Source organism: Colias croceus, chromosome 22, assembly GCF_905220415.1.
Source record: "Colias croceus chromosome 22, ilColCroc2.1".
Taxonomy (NCBI): domain Eukaryota; kingdom Metazoa; phylum Arthropoda; class Insecta; order Lepidoptera; family Pieridae; genus Colias; species Colias croceus.
The window spans coordinates 3,051,299-3,074,309 of record NC_059558.1 but is presented as its reverse complement, the minus strand read 5'-3'; the positions used below and the strand labels follow the sequence as shown (position 1 = coordinate 3,074,309).

General features: G+C 32.2%; 2 protein-coding genes and 1 long non-coding RNA gene across 7 annotated transcripts in view; 1 reads left to right on the top strand and 2 right to left on the bottom strand.

Annotated features, from left to right (window-relative positions):
- Positions 1-820, bottom strand: part of LOC123701825 (A disintegrin and metalloproteinase with thrombospondin motifs 16) — a 126,996-nt gene extending 126,176 nt beyond the window's left edge. For all 5 annotated transcript variants that reach the window (XM_045649399.1, XM_045649397.1, XM_045649398.1 and 2 more), the window contains exon 1: positions 628-820. The gene's annotated coding sequence lies outside the window, so the exon portion shown is untranslated. The remainder of the gene's footprint in view (positions 1-627) is intronic.
- A 13,521-nt stretch (positions 821-14,341) lies between these two features.
- Positions 14,342-15,172, top strand: LOC123701850. Its single transcript, XR_006752788.1, has 2 exons — positions 14,342-14,400; positions 14,928-15,172. It is a non-coding gene; the product is annotated as an uncharacterized LOC123701850 (long non-coding RNA).
- Positions 15,173-22,193: 7,021 nt separating this feature from the next.
- Positions 22,194-23,001, bottom strand: LOC123701846. The gene is made up of 2 exons (XM_045649429.1): positions 22,774-23,001; positions 22,194-22,430 (listed from the first exon to the last, which is right to left on the bottom strand). The coding sequence occupies exons 1-2, from the start codon at positions 22,990-22,992 to the stop codon at positions 22,251-22,253; spliced, it is 399 nt and encodes a 132-aa protein (XP_045505385.1). The 5' UTR covers positions 22,993-23,001; the 3' UTR covers positions 22,194-22,250.
- Between the last annotated feature and the right edge of the window lie 10 nt (positions 23,002-23,011).

Genomic DNA, 23,011 nt, shown 5'->3' with positions numbered 1-23,011 from the left:
GTTTTATCAGAAATTCTTACATTTTTAACATTTATAAGATAAATTAGGTATATACGAGTTTCGACATGTCCAATAAAAATATTACTCATAAATTCGTTAAACTACGTCATAATCAATTCCATTCGATTAAATCGTATCTATTATCCTTAATTTATTACTAACACATGATATTTAGAGAGTCAAGGTATCAAAATGGTCTAATAAAACAGGTCATTAGCATCTCAGTTGGTACACGGATACGTATTTCGTAAGACCACTTTCAGTTTCAAATTCTCATAATACTTGCTCAACGCTTACATAACAATTAGTGTCAAAGTGTTTTAAATAAATTCACTTTACTTAAAAGCTATAAAAAATAATAATAATCCACATATTTTAATCGACTCTACAAAATTTACAATCGACTCTACTTTTGGTCGCATTTGGTCTAACAGCTTTATTTGTAGTAAAATTATTAAGTAACGTAAAACTTAATTGTTTGCGCTTGCAAATCCTAAATTACTCTAGCTTATTAACAAAATAAATCAATCACTCCTTATCCTTACGCACAAAAAAATTTACATTTAAACATTAATCGCGAATCGACAGCCCTACACAAAAACAAACGAAACTGAAACTTTTACTCACGTTATAGGAAGTAGCAGCTGAGAGGGGGTCCGGGAGCGTTGTACAACACACAGTATTCACTAACATACATGCACATAATCCATTTCGATGGTCGAATATACCACAGGCCAGTGAAGGGTTAGGGCTACGCGCGACACAATTTTCCCGCGAGAAACTATTGCCGCGCGACGCGTGCGACGGCGGTCTGGCGACTGGCGGCCGCGGTCGGAGCGGACAAATAAAACCTCCGTGCAAGAGTGGGGCTGGGAAAACGTTTTCCTGCGGTTGACAGGAAAAGCGCTCCCGGAATGAGGTATTGTTTAGGGTTGACAGAAATTATGCGTGGTTGGCTTTTTTTTGGAGGACATTGGTTTAATTGTCAAGGATATATTTAGAACAGTTAAAAATTGTGTTCTTATGTTAACTATGTATATTTTTTATCTGTACAATATTTATATAAACTACTCCTCATGTGTGATAAAACTGTACTATTCGAAATTCTCAGTAGACTTTATAGTTTTTAAGAGACTTAATCAATTGATGACAAACGTTCATAATATTAATAATTATATTATATTATTAAAATAAACAAAACTTTAATCATACAGTCTGGATATTTATGTGTAATTATACCATCAGAATAACGTAAAAGTTATGCTGTATTCGTAATATCATGAGAAAAAAACATGTCACACAAAAGACATCAACGGGATCCTTTCTCAGTATGTAGAGCATTTTATTTTGTATAATTATTTATCTGAATAATAAGTATTATATGTTGTGTACTATAAGTAACTGGGTATTTTATTTGTCTTTATGAAATATTTTAACGGAAAAGGTTTGTTTAATATTATTTTATCCTATTAAACGTCCCGGCTGCTCTAACTAAACTAGAGCACTGTATAAGTTGATTAATGCAATAGGTCTGCAAATATGTGCATGGGTTTAATATTGAGTAGTAAAAAGAAAGAAGAAGATGCCTATAATATTTAACTTTATGTAGAAATCAGTTTCGCATAAGAACTTGACATTTTTCGAAAACAACAGAAATATACTGGTTTAATTCTATGTTATACGTATATTACGTTATTTTCTTATTTTATAAATGCATGAACTCTCATACAAGAACACATAATTCATATTTTAAATGCATAACTCGACTTAGATTTAAATAACTTAATAACTTAAACATCTCACTTATCAAATAAATACGTTACATGTTAAGTAAACACTTGCTGACACTGTCAAATGACGCGATTAAGAGCCTCTATGAAATGGTAGAGCCGTTTCTGAGAATTACTAATAATATATGTGTGAATGAGAAACCGCAGAAATCCGTCTTTAAATTGAACACTATTAGTATACCTGGGTTTTACAGGGCCGGCTTTGATACATAAAAGCCCTTAATCGAATATAGGGCCCCAATAGACATATTAAAAAAGAGCATGATTGCCGAGCACACGTGTGATAAGTGAAACCTCTTTGACATTGTGCCTAGCACACGTGTTAGAAGTGAGACTTCTCGGACAAGGTTCAAAGATACCAACATCGTCGCCTCTCTCTATGACGTGACAGTATTGCCATGACGCGACCTTGAAATTTTACTCTCAACACGCCAAAAGAAGTGTCACTTCCAAAGTAATTAATATTTTTGTTTAATATAAAACATAATTGAATGCAAAAATGATATACAAATAATAGTAATTATTAACATGATGCAACTAATCATGTTATTAAATATAATTAAAACCTGTTCTATTAAAAAAAAACCAACGAAAATATTATAATTCAAGTCCCGTGATAATCGACAAATATGATGCAATCAAGTTAGTAAACAAACCTACTCTGTTATTATTAACTAATTAACTACATACTACTTTAAATAATTATCTCTTGATCTTCAATATACCTACGAAGTTTTCGTTACGTTCTTTCTAACGAGTAATGATTTAAGAGTGAAAGGAATAACACTAAAATTAACAAATAAAATAATCTATCTTTACTCCATTTTATAAGAGAACATAAAATTAATCCGTATTATTCGGGGCCCCAAACCAAAGGTATTAATTTATCATTTAAATTAAACTAGTCAACTGGTTTATCATTCAACATTAATAAGAAAAACGAGATTCTAATGTCACACAAAATATAATAAACCTTTTTGCATAAATAAGCTATAAATAATACAAAAAACTATAAATTATATGAGTTCATCAGTTTTAACATTGTTTGACAAATACTTTGTGCTTTGATCAAACGCATTATATCACTTTTATAGTACACTAGATGTGCCCCGCGGTATCACCCGCGTCGCTCCGCTTCTGTTGGTCTTAGCGTCATGATTTATGGCCTATGGCCTTTCTCTATAAATGGGCTATCTAAAACCGAAAGAATTTTACAAATCGGATCAGCAGTTTCTGAGATTAGCACGTTCAAACAAACAAACAAACTCTTCAGCTTTATAATATTAATAGTATAGATAAGTAGTTAGTTTTTAACCGACTTCAAAATTACGAGGAGGTTTTCAATTCGGCCGGTATTTTTATTTATCGCATTAAAATGCTTTTTAAATAAGAAATGTTTAAAGAATAAAAAAAATCTCTACTTAAAAAAAATAATAGTTCTTTGTTTATCTATACTTGGTACATACATTTTTATCCATGATGCATACAGGTATAAACATAATATAAGAATCATTCTTTAGTTAGTCGTAGAGTCGTTGATCTAAACATCAAATCTAATTATTACTCCAAAGATTGAATCATATAGGAAAATGGTATACAGATGACATTCACTTAAAATTGGTATTAAAAGGAAGTAGGTATATATTTTTTTCTGTATAACCTTAATTCCAATAATAGTGATGTCATGTGAATTCACATTTACGCAGTCAATTAATTTTTATTAGGTGCAATTTCAGTGTTCAAAACCGCTACTTTTATAATATGTTTAGTCTGTGGTTTCGCTTGCCTTCAAACACTTTTTTATCTTAAAAATATTTTATTTAACACTTTTATTACATACTTCCATTAAAAAGTAAATAATAATACTCTACTATCTATGTGAATTTAGATTTCACATAGCTAGTAATTGGGGAAAATGCGTGATACTAAAAATATTTGATACTCTATCAATCAAAAATGAGTCTTTATTTATTTATAGATATGCTATTTCATATTTAAATGGTTTATTCAACATACGGAATCTACTAAACGGAATATGAAGTTTGTGTTTAAATACTTAATTACATTTTTATTGGATACTAGCTGTGCCCCGTGGTTTTACCCGCATTGCTCCGCTCCTGTTGGTCCTAGCGTGATGATAGCCTATAACCTTCCTCGATAAATGGGCTATCTTACACTGAAAGAATCTTTCAAATCGGACCAGTAGTACCTAAGATTAATATTAGTATGTATTTTAATTATTAGGTATATATATATATATATATATATATATATATGTATTACTAGCTTACCGCCCGCGGCTTCGCCCGCTTTCTCTAAAACGATTTGAGATTAAAACTATCCTATCTCTCAAGTTGGATCGAACTGCACATGGTGTGCGAATTTTATTATAATCGGTTAAGTAGTTTAGGAGTCCATTGAGGACAAACATTGTGACACGAGATTTATATATATTAAAAAGATAATTATTAGGTATGTATTGGATAAGTTAGGCATAGGTAACGGGAAAGATTTCATGGACACCAGCTAGCAAATAAAACACATTCATCTAATTTTCATCTCAATCGGATAGGTATTTTATAGAACAAAAGAACATAATATAAAACAAACACATAATATGTGATCGTTTATTCTTATTTATTTGATTTATTATATAATGAATTTACATTAAATTATTATCAAGATGCTATATTACCGCTTTATTATAATTTCAATCAACTACCATTTAAATTATTAATGCACATATTGCTAAGCACTGCCTTGCCAACATACAATTATTATAATTTAAATTTAATATCGCAAATCATCTTAAAATTGTTCATGAGCATCCAACATTTTTCATCATTTTATTAAGTTTTATAAAGCGTATAGAGCTACTAGTTCAGGATACATCGCCTATTTTTGCAAGTATCCTTGTTATCTCTGTTAGCTACCACAATCGAGACTTTCGTACACGAAATTATTGGGCGTCTCATCAAAATAAAGCTACAAACGGAAAATTAGCTTGATAGTAGTCACTTGCAAAAATGCATCCTGATCACATCCAAAATTGTATCCTGAACTATACACTAATAACAGCTTAGTTGTTTGGTTGACTGTTCTAAGATCAAATTCAAAATCACTACATAGAATAAAACAAAGTCGCTTTCTCTGTCCCTATGTCCCTTTGTATGCTTAAATCTTGGCGACCACGTACAGGACGTCGAAGTGTGGGACGGCCTTCAACGAGGTGGACAGACGACCTGATCAAAGTGGCGGGGAGCCGCTGGAGTCAGGCCGCTGGTGATCGGTCGTTTTGGAAATCTTTGGGGGAGGCCTATGTCCTGCAGTGGACGTCTTGAAAGGCTGGAATGGATGCTTAAATCTTTAAAACTACACAACGGAAATCCGAATGAAAAAATTCAAAATTGATGCGGTTTTTTTTAATAGATGATTCAAGAGGAAGGTTTTAGTATATAATTTATTAAGTTTTAGACAAAGCGGGCGAAGCCGCCGGCGGTAAGCTAGTAGTATATAATTAGTAGAGTTCGGATTGAAAAATACGTATGTATTGGAGTCTCTAGAACTCTACAAATGGAACGGATCAATGAAAAATGTTGTAAAAATAGGATTATTTTTATTTTGTTTTTAAGTCAAGGGTCTATTACATAAAATTCATCTATACTAATATTATAAAGCTGAAGAGTGTTTGTGTTTGTTTGTTTAAACGCACTAATCTCAGGAACTACTGGTCCGATTAGAAAAATTATTTCGGTGTTAGATAGCCCATTTTTCGAGGGAGGCTATAGGTTATCATTACGCTAAGCCTAAAACGAGCGGAGCCATGCAGGTGAAACCGCGGGCAGCAGCTAGTCTTTTTACAAGTACGTTACGTTATCTTTACAGAAAATTATAATCAATATACTACATTACCGCTATTATAAAAGTTACAGACCGACTGCAATTCGCTACGAATTCAATTACCAGACATGACATTGTTATGCAATTTGAACCACTAATATTTAAAAGATAAGTTATCTAAACGCAACAAAACACAATTTAGAAATGTTACATTTCGCATGATGCCATCACAAAGTGGGTCGGGTCGAGTGCATGTATTGTTGTTTGCGTTTTATTTATTAAAATGTCTGTCTGTTATTACAAGGAACCTCGGAATATATTGCATAATATCTATTTCTCTTCCTAAATTAAAGTTCACAGTAAATTACGGTTCATAACCTGGAGGTCAAAACTGATACCCTAAGAACGGTTCATAGTTTACCAAAATAACATATTGTTATAATTATTATAATTATGGAATAGCATCGCTCCAACTGGTCTTGCTACTTCTTCTGCTTCTTCCACAGATTACCTGTGGTCCTGCTTCTGCTATTGATACCGACAATTCTACTGCTAATGCTATGAAATACTCTGCCACAGCTAATCTAATCTTTAATATATATATATAAATTTCGTGTCACAATGTTTGTCCTCAATGGACGCCTAAACCACTTAACCGATTATAATAAAATTCGCACACCATGTGCAGTTCGATCAAACTTGAGAGATAGGATAGTTTAAATCTCAAATCGTTTTAGAGAAAGCGGGCGAAGCCGCGGGCGGTAAGCTAGTATCTAATATATATTATAAAGGCGAAAGTTTGTAAGGATGTATGGATGTATGGATGTATGGATGTATGGATGTTTGTTACTCTTTCACGTAAAAACTACTAAACCGATTACAATGAAATTTAGCACACATATAGAGGGTAACTTGGATTATCACATAGGATAGTTTTTATCCCGGAAATCCCACGGGAACGGGAACTATGCGGGTTTTCCTTTGCAAACGCGGGCAAAGCCGCGGGCGGAAATCTAGTTACTAATATAACCTACTGAAGTACTGAGAATCTTTTAAATTCCATAATAAAGAAAACTTTCTTACAGAATATGTTACTAATTTATGTACTTAAGTAAATAAATATTCAACTGTTTTATAACGTCCTAGTGGTCCGCCCGTGGTACATATTTCGCGATAAAATGTAGCCTATGTCCTTTCTCGGGTATCAAAATATCTCCATACCAAATTTCATGAAAATTGGTTCAGTAGTTTAGGCGTGATTGAGTAACAGACAGACAGACAGACAGAGTTACTTTCGCATTTATAATATTAGTATGGATTATAGACCTCAGTTTAAATGCACTCGAAACTCTATGTATTATTACTTTAATCTCCAATCTTCAAATCATTCAACTATTAATAATTAAAAAAATTACCCTGCTAAATAGAACTTAACAACTTTTCTCAATGTTCACTCTAAAGCTACATTACGTTAGACTTTAGAGGAATCACAAACCGCGATCTACACGTAACAATTATCGTAATATAAATATCTCAAACAAAATGTCTACACAATTTCGTATGTGTACTGACATACATGATCACTGATGCATTACATTATAAGGTAAGGTCGCACGTGATATTAGATTTCACTAATAAATCGATTCGATTATATTTATTTATTACTAATGTATATTTGTTGGAATTCGACTTTCCTGTAGGCGCTTGAATTTAAAATAATGCTTGTGAAACATACTATGTAGAGATTTTGTGAAAACGAAAACGGTCCACTGCAAAATGAATTGTTATTTTATTCTAAAAAAATAATTCGTCTTTATTTAATTTCTTCACTCACAAGTAGTACCTGTTTAAAAAATAAATAAATATGGAATTACAGAGCTTACTTTTAAAATCATACCATCCATGTAAATGTAAGCTCATCATGACATTAACTATGCTTTTCCGGGAACTAGGAAAGAACAAAGAAGATGTTCTTCATAAATAATAAAATGTGTAAAATAAAATGTATTATATCTACTAATTCACATAGTATAAAACAAAGTCGCTTTCTCTGTCCCTATGTCCCTATGTATGCTTAAATCTTTAAAACTACGGAACGGATATTGATGCGGTTTTTTTAATAGATAGAGTGATTCAAGAGGAAGGTTTTAGTATATAATTTATTAGGTTTTAAACAAACGCGGGCGAAGCCGCGGGCGGTAAGCTAGTTCTGTACAAATGAATGAATTCGAATTAGAGACCTACGTCCAGCAGTGGACTGGAATAGGCTGATGTTATGTGATGAGTGAATTCGGGAGTAAAACTTGAATTATATAACAACATCATTAATCGATTTAACTCCTCATTAGGTAAATTTCAAGCCTCTTCATTAAATGAATATTTATATGCAAGTAAACAATATGCATTTCTTGTTTATCAATTGTATAAGTTCACTTCCCGATGTGCTATGGACTTCCGTGAGTGAGATCACGACTGTCACAGCCTAATTGTGGTTTACTGCCAATTTCATACTTCCTAAAGATGTTATCAAGGAAGATTCATTTTAATGTATGGCGATTTTTAAGAATAAGTATGTTCTGTTATCTATCTATATATATATATATAACTCAAAGCTGACTGATATACTGATCTATCAACGCACAGCCCAAACCACTGGACGGATCGGGCTGAAATTTGGCATGCAGGTAGATGTCATAACGTAGGCTTCCCCTAAGAAAGGATTTCCCGAAATTCTTGCGGGAATGGAGAAAAACCGGGATGCACGTACAAAGTCGTGGGCGGAAGCTAGTGTTTTATAAGATAATAGTGCGTCTGCTAAGTTATAGAAAAATTAATAACTTTGAGGCGGTCATATTACCTATTCGTCTATGATTTGTAAGTATTAACTACCGATTTTTAAGATGGATACTTGACTTTTAAGAATCTATAAAATGAACTTATTAACTTAGCATTAGGATATGAACAAAATGGTTTGAGCTATTGTTAATTATATCCGATCCGGTCCGAGTGTCTTTCAGATAAGGCTCGCGGGTCGCGGTCGGCATAACTTATAAATGACAGTCGACTCATAATTTCAGAGGCACGACGCAATTCAGAATATTACGATAATGAATTGTAATTTTGTACGCTACTTTTATTATTCGAACTACTCTTTATCACAAAAAAATGTTATACACCAGAACTGATGACAAATATTTTTTTTTATTATTATTTATTGAATAAAATTTTTATTCTGCGTTTACTGATTACAAACATATTTCTTGAATCAGGAAGGGAAGAAATATTTATCGCATAGTATTATAATCTTTGCATCAATATTTTCAACATATTATTAGTTTAAAGAAAAGTATAATTCCTGTCGCCGAGAAAATAAGAATAAGTATTTAAATTTTAATATAAATACGGTATTAACCTCGAAGCTTCTTACGATTTATGTTTTGTTTCTATATAATAATTAATATTGTTTATTTAAATAATTAATAAAAAAGAGAAATTAATCAAGCATGTTTCTTTATTTTAAAGGGAAACAGGATGGTCATCTATATTAATATAAAGCTGAAAAGTTTCTTTGTCTGTTTGCTTAAACGTAGGTACGTATCGCAGGAACCACAGGTCCGATCTGAAAAATCAATTCAATTTAACGAGGAAGGCTATTTATCATCACGCTAAGACAAGATAAGTATAAAATATAGAGTGAAACCGCGGGACACAGCTAGTAGCGAAATATAATAAAATAATTTATTTGAAATTTGACTTTTTAATATTGATTACATATAATATAATCTTAGAGAGTATGAAAAAAACATAGAAGGACTACTACTACAAAAATTAACTAAAGGTTTTTTTCAGGAAGTGCGCTGCAACGACTTATTTGACTTTAAACAAAAACGCGAAACCATTTGTCAAGTTCCATGACTCTCAATTAGTATTCGCATAAAATGCATGACGAACAAGCCGACCAAGTATTTCTGAAATCAATCACACGTATCGATAAATTAAAATTATTCACAGGAAATCAATTTAAAAAAATACTCCATACAGAGACCGTAATGTGCGGTTGTTATGAAGAATTTAGCGTTGTTTATATTTTATACATTACACTTGCGTTGTGATTAATGACAAAAACTTACCTTCCTCATTATGAGGTGTGGAATTTTAAACGCAGTTTGTCTTAACGACTTTTTACGCTATTCGTGGAACACATCTTTATTCCTTTGGGTTGTCGCAAAATGGTAAAAATTGCCATTGTTTAATTGGCCCAGAATTTATTATTAAAACAATTGCTTTGCTAGCGGACCAAATCTATGGATATGCCTCCAACCTGACTGTCATCATATCGGCTGCTCTGAAGTTAACAATGACCACAGCACAAAGCACCAAAAGGTCAGTAATAGAAAGATAAAGTTTATGCAGCGTTATAAGTAGGTAGGAATTGTTTAAGAGCTAGCGTGCAAGAGCAACTTTTGTCTCCGCAACTATTTTGTCTCCCCCATCAACTTTATGGGGAGTTGCGCACGTAGCGACGTGCGCGCACTTTCTTACTAGCCCATAGAGTTGATGGGAGAGACAAAATAGTTGCGGAGACAAAAGTTGCTCTTGCACGCTAGCTCTTACACCTAATCAATGCTAGGGTTGTACGTATGCAATAGTTCTTTTTCATCGTAAAATTTAACGAATAAGTAGATATCTATTATTTTTAAATTGGTGACCAATTTAAATAGGTTGCCTCAAAATACTTTTCGAATGCATATCAAACTTTATTATTAAATGTAGAGTCCTTTTTTTGTTTGTAATAACAATACAATGGGATCAGATCGTGCCGTGTGTGGAAATTGTCCTGAAATATTTATTATTATTATTTTATTATTATAATAAATATTTTTCGCAACCCTAACCGCATTCTGTTATAACTTGTAGCTTCATTGACGCGGAAAAAATAAACATATGTAATAAGGTACTCTTGACGTTGGAACAGTTTTTTTTCTTATTGTACTTTTCTTGTTTAATAAATAATATGTAATAATATAATATAACTCTTTTTTTTCTTGTATCACAGTTTCAATGCCCTGACATATTATGTATCTCTATTATATTTAAATGAATCGCAAAATATGTTGGTAAGCTAAGCATAATTCGAGAATGGCTAAACCGATTTCGTCAATTCTTTTTTTATAACATTCCTTGAAGTAAGAGAATGGTTCTTATGGAGAGAAATCGTAAACAAACACCACGGGCAAAGCCGGGGCGGACCGCTAGTAAAAAAATTACGTGTGGCACTCGGGGACTGCCGCGGTAAAGCTATTGCATGCGATGCCTTCAAGCCACACCTCCGTGCCTGTCGGAGTGGGGAGCGTGAGGTTTTTCGTTACGCAATTTCTGGATTCGGTCCCCGCGCTCAAGGCACGCGATAGAAGCTATGCAATAGCTTAATATAAAATCGTCAAGATTTTTAAGAAAACACACGAGAAGACTCTTCTTTATGTTATAAAGTTCATGTAAATATATATTTTGTACTCTTAAAAGTCACATCTAGTAATGTTTTACGTGTTTAACTTAACAAAAAATGAGAACTAGAAAATTATTATACTATGAGTACTGTCCTTACATAGTTAAATTTAACAGCCCATTGTCTGCCGTCCTTAACCTAACTTTTAGTACATTGTTGAATTGCGTGTTATATTTACTAAATATGCACCAAATGATCTACAATAACCTTATACGTTTGCTAATATATCATTCATAATTTGAAACAAGGCATTGGATCTACAAATTAACGAACACACGCTAAATATTGTTTATAGCACACACTTAATTAACTTTAAGAATGTCAGAGAAGACCTTTGCTAATTAATACAATATTTTTAGATTACTAGCTTTCCGCCCGCGGGTTCGCCCTTCTTATGTACTCAAACCTTCCTCTTGAATCACTCTATCTATTAAAAAAAACCGGCCAAGTGCGAGTCGGACTCGCGCACCGAGGGTTCCGTACAAACCTGCAAGGTTTACAATTAAAAAAAATATATTATGTGATGTAACTAAAAATTTATGGTTTTCGTAATTTTTCCTTTATCTTTGCTATAAGACGTTGCTTCGTACCAAATTTCAAGATTCTGAGTTCACGGGAAGCATCCTGTAGGTTTTGATTCCCTTGCAAGTGTCGAAAATTTTCATTTTCATTTGCGGCATAAACGGCTGTATCTTTTGATTGCGTTGGCTTAGAAGTTTGATTTTTTCACAGCTTCAAGGGACAGTAGACCTGAGTAATTGATATAAATTTCATACCTCCACGCATTCCTGAGAAAAAGGGTCTTGACAGACGGACGGACGGACGGACGGACGGACGGACAGACGGACAACAAAGTGATCCTATAAGGGTTCCGTTTTTTCCTTTTGAGGTACGGAACCCTAAAAACCGTATTAAAATCCGTTGCCTAGTTTTGAAGATGCATACATAGGGACACAGGGCCATCTACGCCTTATCTACACAAATTTATAAAGTGAATTATTTTTATTAAGGCGACCAATTAAAAGAAAAAAGTTTTTCGTTTTAAGTGCTATTCTGGAGATAATAAAATAGAAACCTTTTTGGCAGTTTATTAACGTGTATTGCATAGATATTTGTTTTATTACTAGGTACTTATTTCCTTTATTCAAGTTTTATAACATCATAATTACTATTTAATATAAAATGTATTATATTTGCCGTGTCAACATCCATAAGATTGTTTCAAAAACCATTTAACCACAGAACATCTCCTACTAGAAGTCTCTCTCATTTATCATTTAATTTAAACACCACCTATCCAATTCTTTTTCACAAAACATATTCTATCCAAAGGTTTTCTTGCAGATATTGCTTGATAGCGATAAGGCCGCCTATTTAACATGTATCTTATATGTATCTCTAGTTTCTTTTTGTTTTCTTCAGAATGTGTGTGTTAATTAAACAATTTTGTATTGTATTCGCATCAAGTATGTATTCAATAACAAACATAATTAGTAGGAACATCATAACGAATGTTTTGTTTGCATCACATAATAAATTACGCAAGAACGAACTGGACAGCGATCAACATACCACGTTACCACCACGCTCCACTTGCGTTTAGTATGTAACGAATTATTCGAATACATTTACACAAATAAATGCTTAAACCCGAATCCTTTAACGCTCTATTAACTATGCCCGTTCTGTGTGAAATAATCGACCAGAATTTTATAATTGATCTTCTGGAAATATTTGTTTTGAGGAATCTTGAAGGCACGCTACGCCTGTAAAGACTGAACTGCATTTTGAAGCAAGAATTTTGAATATAAAATGCTAAATTCAACGTGAATGGGATTTCACTTTTTCAGATTATGACCTATGGTGTTCGTAACTGGCTAGTTAGATTCATGAGCTTTTTCAAAACAGACGAAATGTACTTAAGCACTATAGATAATTAAACTGTTGTTATAATCTATGCTGATAGGCATGAAAACTTCTTGTATGAATTGGCGCCAAAATCATTACCTTTTTTTATTCTCAGTTTGAAAATAGAACTTGAGCAAATAATACCAATGAGGCGTCATCGTCGGACACGTAGCTGTCTCACTAAATAAGCATTTTTAAGCACTATAGATAATTAAACTGTTGTTATAATCTATGCTGATAGGCATGAAAACTTCTTGTATGAATTGGCGCCAAAATCATTAACTTTTTTATTCTCAGTTTGAAAATAGAACTTGAGCAAATAATACCAATGAGGCGTCATCGTCGGACACGTAGCTGTCTCACTATACCCGGCGCGGCCTAAGATGATCCCTATGACAGTTTGTCTTAGTGATTGCTCGTATGATGGATCGTGTCGATACTTTACTATTTTATAGGCAAAGGCGTGGTTTGCATTCAGCCACGTCGGTAAACATGTTTTTACAAATATTATAAAATGAATTTTTAACGTCTATTATGTAAACGAAACGGTAAGTAAAACGAAAGTTTTCCAAAACATAAAAATGCACCTTATCATTTTCTCATAATTTTTAACATGTTTAACACAGTGTATATTATTTTATCATGAAAATGGAATCCCCCATTTAATTTTTCTAAAAAACTTATATTATCATAGGTAAGTAAATTAACGCGAACGGTTATTAATTAATTAATTATGCTGCGATCTTCTGTTCCATTCAATAGTGAATGAACTATAGCTTAAGCATGGAAAAAATGTGAACTCGTTTCCATTATCGAAATTTGTTTATCGATACTTTCCGCACTAGTCGATAAATGCCAACGATGTAAGTTTTGAAGGACGTAAACGTAAAGTCAGATTGATATAATTTCTCGTAAATGTTAAGAATTGTTATAATTCCAACGGAATATCATTGTAATGGCATAAAGCTACGTAAAAATTAATAAATGCCATTTTTAGACGCCTCCAATACGTTTCTAATTGAATGGTGACGCCATTACAAGTTTGTCTCTTGAGAATAACTGTCAGTGTCATAGGGATCATCTTAGGCCGCGCCGGGTATAAATAAGCATTTATATGGAACCATTGAGATAATATGAATATGGAGACGATACCGCCTACATCACATATGTTCCGCTCAACATACGTCATCTGGCGTAACTGCACTCAGTCGCTTGCTCCGCTCATTGGCGCGAACGTCACGCTCATTTTTTATTTGTTTTAAAGTAAAACGCATCAAATATGCCTACGTGTGTGTTACGATATTGCACAAATAATACAAATAATACGGAAAAGTGCAAAGGAATAACTTTTCATCAGTAAGTAACTAGATAATAATTTTTAAAACTTAGTTAGAGCAAAATTTTTGGCGGGCGACATTTTGTCATAGATTAAAAATTTAAGATATGACATTGGGCATGAAATAAGTGTTGTTAGTAATATTTGCTGGCGTATATTTTTATAGTATAAAATAATAATTTTACATATTTAGAAAAGCATAAAATCATGATATATGAAAATCAATTACTTAATCACCAATTTTTTTTTGTTAATTGATTTTAATCAAGTTTTAAATTGATATTGTATAAGCTACTGACTGGAGCGTAGGTATAATTGAATTATTATTTATTTATCTGCACTAATATTTTAAAGAGGAAAACTTTGTTTGTTTGATTGTAATGAATAGGCTCATAAACTACTGGACCGATTTTGATGAAATTTGGCACAGACAATCTTTAGACCCTGAGAAAGAACATAGGCTACTTTTTATTGCGAAATATGGGGCGAAGCCGGGGCCGACCTCTAGTTCAGAAATAAGTAAAATTTAATATTTTTTCTATTCAAGGTTTCCATGTCTGGGCCGTGAAGAAAGGGAAAAATGGGTAAAATTTGTCCAAAACAACCGCAGTGAAGAAACCTGGTTACCATCCGATAGAACTTGCGTCTGTTCATTGCATTTTCGCGATGAGGATAAATATACCACAAAAGCGGGAAGGCGTTTTCTAAAGAAGTCTGCTGTTCCTTGTATTGATGTTAGTAATAATAATAAAATTTTACGGATTTGTATAACAAATAAAATATTATTTTAGCCATCACTAACATTATTATTATTTTATTTATTTTAGCCGAAGGTGTGCTACAATAGTATTGGCAATACAAGCAATTTCTGAGCCGGGAACATGTTCTGAGGAAAAAAAAATAAACGGCTTTTATTTTATTTTTTTCTAAAAAAGGCTCACTTTGTAAGGAATGAAACTTCCCATAGCCCTGACTGAACCTAAAACGCGAAAAAAATTAAATTATACCATATGACGTCACTATTTACATCATCCTATATTATATGCCAGATATTGTTAGCCCCGCGTAGTAAATAATAATAATATAATAAATTCTTTATTTAAGAGTAACAAAGACCCACAAAAATCACTAATACACATAATATGAAATATAAATCACAATCATAAAATATAAAATTGACATATCACAAATAATAATAATCAAAGAAACATACATAAAATCACAGAAAAATTAAATATAAAAAATAACAATTAAAATTAAGTAAAGTCAGTTTATACCTAAAATAAATATTAAGTAAGTACAAAGAAAATTTCAAGTCAACATGCATGTAATGAGTGGCACCCAATAAAATAGACAGAATGAAACCAAGTGTCGCCTCTATAGCGGTGAGTCAGTGACATCGCATAATCTATGACTGTCTAGCCGCCATTCGCGCGCCCCGCGCCGCCGCGCTTGGCGCACAGATTTTGTTCGTGGTGTCTGCTCCATATTCATATTATCTCAATGTATGGAACGTGAAGTTTATGCTTTATTTAAACAATATATTTCGAAGTAAGTTCTTAGTTTCTGACCTCACTTGGGCATGGGAAAATAAACAAATAATTACAAAGATTAACTTGTGCAGATACGCCAAGACTTCATAAATAATTAAAAGACCGCATCTTAAGCCATAAAACTAATCAAGGTTTCAATACTTAATTTATTTACTAAAAGAAAAGTCAATAATTTAACACCTCATTTAACACGTATTAAACCAAAATTAAATGTTCGTCGAAGATATTGTGAGGCCGCTTGTATTATTTTGATATAATCACAAAATCACGCAGTTAAAACTGCGGTGATTTGTATTTATAATGATGCCTAGGGTTAAAATGAGCATAGTAGGTACCTACATAATATTATAATGATATGAGCATATTTCTGTTAATTATAAATTAAGAAGTTCAAAAGTTGAAACGGCATTACATCAGGATTTGACCCGTGACTGTCGTGATTGTAATATTCCTCACAGTAATTGAAAGGTGCTCTTAGAATCTGACTAAGATTAGCAATGACTGAAGAAATGCCAAATCCTATGACTTTATTATTGCTTCTTATTGTACGAAATATTGTATTTAATGTAGTTTTATACAACTTTTATTAAGTGGGAGTAAGAACAACCATCTCTGCGTGGAAAATTAAAGATTCAACTAATCTAGCGCTACCATGAAGAGAGGAGTCAAGTTATTTAAAGAATTCCGACACTAGCGCCATTCTGGAGTGTTATTAACTATTATGTATTAATAAATGCTATAAGTTTTATTGTCCTTTTTTTTCATTCCATTTTCAAAAGATTCTGTCATTACAGACCACAGAGTAAAAAATAACAAATTCAATTGCTCTAGTGACGTAACGAATTCTGCATATTCCGTTCGTCGCATCTGCATTCCTTCAGAGATTTAATCTATCTCAACAATGAATAATTATATAACATCAACCGGTACTAGTGATGCAATAGATCAAGAGTAGGATGCGCATACGCGACAGGAATGAATGGTGATAATTTATTAATAATCCTGCTCAATCACTTCCTGCTTTTGATTTGTTTATTTTACTGACCACACGGTCATTAGATGGTAATTATTTTACAATATATTCATTGGTTTATGGTTGTAGGTCATGGGAATTGTTATGCATAACCTACCTAAACTAATCCATACTAATATTATAAATGCGAACAGCGAAAGTAACTCTGTCTGTCTGTCTGTTACTCAATCACGCCTAAACTACTGAACCAATTTTCATGAATTTTGGTATGGAGATATTTTGATACCCGAGAAAGGACATAGGCTACTTTTTATCCCGGGAAAATGACGCAATCCCGGAAATCCCACGGGAACGGGAACTAAGCGGGTTTTTCTTTGACTGCGCGAGCGAAGTCGCGGACGGAAACGTAGCGTCTAATTATTTACCTATAATGTATCTCTATGTCTGTCTGGAATATAAGCCCACGTTTTCTTCCATGTTTTACCTAATAATTGTCACCTAAAGTGCCTCCGTATAGTGCGCTATCTAACTCATGTGCATGTATAGTGTGTATCATAAAATTGATGATTTTGTACAAAGAATATATTGAACATATTCTATTAAACATGTAAAAAGACAATCAGACGTATAGAATAAAAAGAATAAAATTATTAAAATATTGTTTGTACCTAAAATAAACACTTGAGAAAATATATTGAAATCAGATAGAGAGATGATTAAAACTGAATGGGAATTTATATTTGGATAGTCATCTTATAAGAAAGTTAGCATAAAATTAAATACCTACATGCTTCAAAAGTTTACTGATTCTAAGCTAGCTAGCTCAGTATGCATTCATTGAGCTTTTATATAATTTAATTGCTTTATTCGATTTACTCAATTACTATCTCGATAAAGTTGAAGTGGACATTGAAAAAATACATAATCATGTACCTAATATACGTTGTAATATCGCAATACATAGATACAACAAATAAAATAGCAAGTAAAGTGCATTTGAACTCTGGTACAGCAAGATGACCTAAGACCTGCATTAAAAAAATCAAGTCGTGAGAAGAGCCCAGTATCCCATTTGTTCACTAAGCGAACTCGCAAATTTTGCGCTTTCAACGTAGATAATTATAAGTTTGACTTGCGTAACAAGAGAACAGGCGCTTCTGTAGTCACGATCACATCCAACAACAAACCTCTTTTACCGTTCACTTTATACTCTATGCGCGATTATAGCTCTTCTCCACAGATACATAAGAATGACGGCTGTCAAAATTGGCGGCAAATTATTTTGGCGCGAGACACAAAGCAGCGAAAATTATATCAAAACTCCAAAGGTAGCCGTTGCATAACCTCGTGCCCAATACAATAATAATGGATGTCGCGAAAAAAAAATGAAAGTGTAATAAGTAGAGCGGGCAATTGATACAATGGCACGGTAGACACGAATTAAAAAGTATAGACGAGCAAATGCATGGCGGAAATTGAACTAATAAAACAAAGGTCCAAAAAGAAAGACAATTTAAATAATAAGATTTTAAGTAAATGGCGCTCAAAGAGAATTTAAATAAACGGTCTGGATATTGTTCTCGATAAAATTGTGACCCACATATTATAATAGAAGCAAATTGAACATGTCTGGTCTGTCTTTTGTGCCAGGCGCGAAATTTTACATATTATGGTGGTATTTAATTTTTATTACTTCTGAAATATCTTTTATTTTCCTGCTACTCCTATATTTAAAGAAAAAAAGCGAATGTACAAATGTATTAATCACATAAACATTGGGTTAAGGACGCAAAGAAATCAAAACATTCCCGTTTGAAGAAATTAAAGACTATTAAAATCATCTTTTTGTAACGATGTTTTATTAATAAAAATGAATCGCCAAGAGTCGAGAACGGCTTACGCATTTCGGCAAATTCTTAACGTAATTGTTAAGACACGAAGAATTGAGATAAAACACGAAAATAGAGCAATCAAAACAACTTTTGCTGGGGCAGTTAGCTATAATAAAATTCTAAAAATAAATAAAATTCTAATAATAAATAATAATTCTAAAAGGTCCTAGACCATTTCTCTCCTTGGCTTTACCTAATCCATATCCTAGTTAGATAGTCTTGCCTTTCTTTTACACATAGTTCAAGAAAAAAAAACATTTTTGTAGTAGAAATTATGCGAAAGATACCATCGAAAAAGCGTTGCGTAAAGACTAAAGAGCATAGAGAAACTTTGTTTAATTGAAAGGTCATGAAACGCATTGCTCTTAACCTTTACGCATTTAAATAATGTTCAAAAATAATATAATGAATAATATAATGATAATATTTTCCATTCTTAACCAAATTTCACGAAATATGAAGGTTCAAAAAATACATATACCTACTTAGTTAGGTATTTTTTTTTCAACAATTTATATCTGATTTGTCAGCCCTAGGTATTAATTTTTATAGATCAATAGTTAAGTACTTATGCAGTAGGTGGTAGTCTTTTTATTTTATTTTTCGGTTCTGTGCAGGTTACCCTTGCAATATGGATTTATCTGATAGTAATTACATTACCTCTTTCACTTTCCCTGTAGTTAAGTTATCGGTTATTAATATTTGTTACATCTTTTTTACAAGATTGAAGTTGGAGTCACGAGTTCACGACTCTGTTTTTGGATTGCCAAATCAAATTCATTTGGTAGTTAGGTATATAGGGGAAATTATAACATTTACGGGTTACTTAATAAATATTTTATAGTATATGATAAGCCAAAATTAAGCGCATATTTGGTAACTGCAATTAAAAAGTATCTGGTCTAAACTAGGTATTTCGATGGCCAAAATATCTTTGACATGGTCATAATAAATTCCTGGTTCAACAGTTCAGTCATCCGTGTTACCAAATATAATAACTGCCTTGAACCCACAATCTTTCATGAAACCGTAAACTGCAACACTGAAATAGTTCCAAATTAAAACAAATTAGTTTTTGCGCGGAGTAAACACGGAGTGAGGCGAATTCCGTGAAATCGAACCTTGGTCTACTTCGTAACTAAAGGATTGTAAAATATAGAACCATTCTTGGAAAATCTGATCAGGTATATATTTATCAGATGAAATGTCAGGTTATGTCCGGATCGTTAATGTACATAATAAGTACAACGTGTCTTCAACTACATATTTATTATGTTATAAAATTGTCTGTCCATTAAGTATTTTAAAAGATAATATTTAAATCTATACAGATGCTTCCAATAATTGCTTCAATGAAATAGTTTAATATAGAATATTGTGATTATAATATAATGAGTATATCGCGTTGTAAAACCGTTGGTCTTTAATTTCTAAATATTGTATAATTAATTTCAAAATGTATAAATACTCGCGTAACATCAAACACAATTTTCTTTGTTTGCAAATAGTACTTACGTGCATGTTTCCTTTATAAATTATTTAAATTATAACATGTAATTTATAGAGAAGCATATTATACATATTTTTTTTAATTCATAATGTAAGAAAAAATCCCTAATTTTTCACTAATGGTTTGACCTAACTTTAGTACATACAATTTTAGAATTCACACCTACCCGCCTATTTTGTTAAAGATTTTCAGCATGATAAGTGTTCTGAAAAACTTTGAGACACTTTAAATTTTCAATATGATCCCTTGATCGATATACAATTTGTATGCCCACTAAAATTTGTAGAGCAGTTTATTAGAAAAAACAATTGTAGAAAAAAATAATATGGTAATAAATACTAATTAAAATGTTTGTAACATATTTTATTTCTATTTGTAATATACCCAAAATTATGCAGAGCAAGCATAAATGATCCACCTATGCCTAAAAATGAGATTTTTCTTACCAAAGAAAACAACTTAGATCCATTAAAAACTGACACAAACAGAATTAAGCAGTCAAAGTTGTTTTTCATAATTTATAATAATAAGCAAATAATTAATTTTTTTTTTTTTTTTAGTGAGAGGCCAGCCCACAGAGTACCGCAGATTTGATTGAGTATGGCTGTTTACTGGCTGCTCGTAAAACTTTAGATACATATTTATCCATCTAGGTATGCGAGAATAATAAAGTTTTTGAATATAAATCTCCTTAGACAATTTTTAAATAAATGGTTTGAAAACGATCATACGGAAATACCTACATAAATATTTAAAGAACATTTTAAACCATCAAAATATTGTTACTGTAAAATTAATTACTGTAGTAGGTACGTATACTCAATACTGTATCATATTATGTGGTATATTATATTCATAAAATAATTCTGGAATCTCTTCTTCAATCACTCAAAGGGAACCGACTCTACTATCTTTTACCTTATTTACAGAGTCTATCAATGTTACCTAAATAAATAAATAAAAATCATTTATTTGGAAACAATACATAAATACAAAACAAATTAGACACAACGATCGCCTCAACTAGGAACATTCCTGTGCTAGAGACGATCGACGCCTTCCTCTCCAGCCTCCACTTAGCCAGTATTGTTTAGTTAACTTACATACTAGTAGACTTTACATATTTTCTAAAGTACAGAATAATAAGTAACAAATTGATTATTTTTATATAAGGTTAAAATTTTAATTATTTGTTCTTAGCCATTATCAGTTATATCTTTTTCTTTTAAAAATCCTTATCATATTGAGACTTATCATTAAAGGAATGTTAACCAATAATATTGTTTTAAAACAATAAAAATAAATAAAAATTCTTTATTGACAAAAGATTTTACATGTTGAAATATTGAAGTCTCTGACTCCCAAACTAGGTAAAAACCAGTATGTCAGGAGTCAGACACAACAATGTTTAGGACTTATACAATACTCAAACGCAACAATGAGATTTGATTTTTGATTTTGATTTTGATTGAGAATATAATTCAATTCTACATCTTATATTGATTCAAATCAATATTTGTTTAATCAGAATCTTTATGGATTTTCATGTGTACGACATTGATTCATGTCTGCATTTTAACATAACTATTACAATATTTATTCCTTCTTATATGTTTCTCAAATTATATTCAACTAGGCTTCCGCCCGCGGCTTCGCCCGCGCAGTCAAAGAAAAACTCGCATGTTCCCGTTCCTGAGGGATTTCCGGGATATTGCCCATGTCCTTTCTCGGGTATCAAAATATCTCCATACCAAATTTCATGAAAATTGGTTCAGCAGTTTAGGCGTGATTGAGTAACAGACAGACAGGCAGAGTTACTTTCGCATTTATAATATTAGTATGGATTTTTAACAATTGTCAACCTTTAACTGTAATAGACAAGGTGTTCAGTACAAAAATTATAAGCCTTTATTTCATAATAATCATACTTATTATCACAAATTCATCTATGCAAATTAGCAGCTTGTTCGCCTGCTTCTGACAGTATTTGAGCCGATTTCAATATACTTTCATACTGGTATCCCATGTGCACCGAAATTAGTTGCATTTTCTTTAAGTTTGCCTCTGTACTCTCCATTAACGGCTCTGTCGATGCTGTGTCTCTTGCTGCTTTCATCAAATGCTGTAATAGAGGAAAAAAAATACAATTATATATAAATTTATATTTATAAAGCATTTGAATGCCATAAAACCAAAAATATCAAATTAAATACAATAATGTTATAAAAATCATTTTTTTTAGATATTAATTAGTTGTACAATGACCATATAAGTAATATGATATGGATATTATCTATACTAATATTATTAAGCTGAAAAGTTTGTTTGTTTGTTTGAACATGCTAATCTCGGGAACTACTGGTCAGATTTGAAAAATGACACTTAACATCAGGTGGCCCACCTGCTCCTTTGCTTGCTCTGACATAAAAAAAAAAAATTAGGTATTAGATTACACAAATATTTACTTCGTTTGATTTCGATCCTCGTTGAATCTGTCGTGCAAGTGATGTTATGTTGTTCATATTAACTTGTACTCTCTCAGCAAGACGCTGTTTAGATTCTGCAAATAGAGATCGAGCACTGCTAGACGATGCTGAAGTCATTATTAGCAGAAGCGGGTACTCTTTATTTTTATTTTGCAATTTTGTGCAATTTTGTGCTTCAATCTCATGAACATTGAACATGCGTCAACTGTCAACTGTG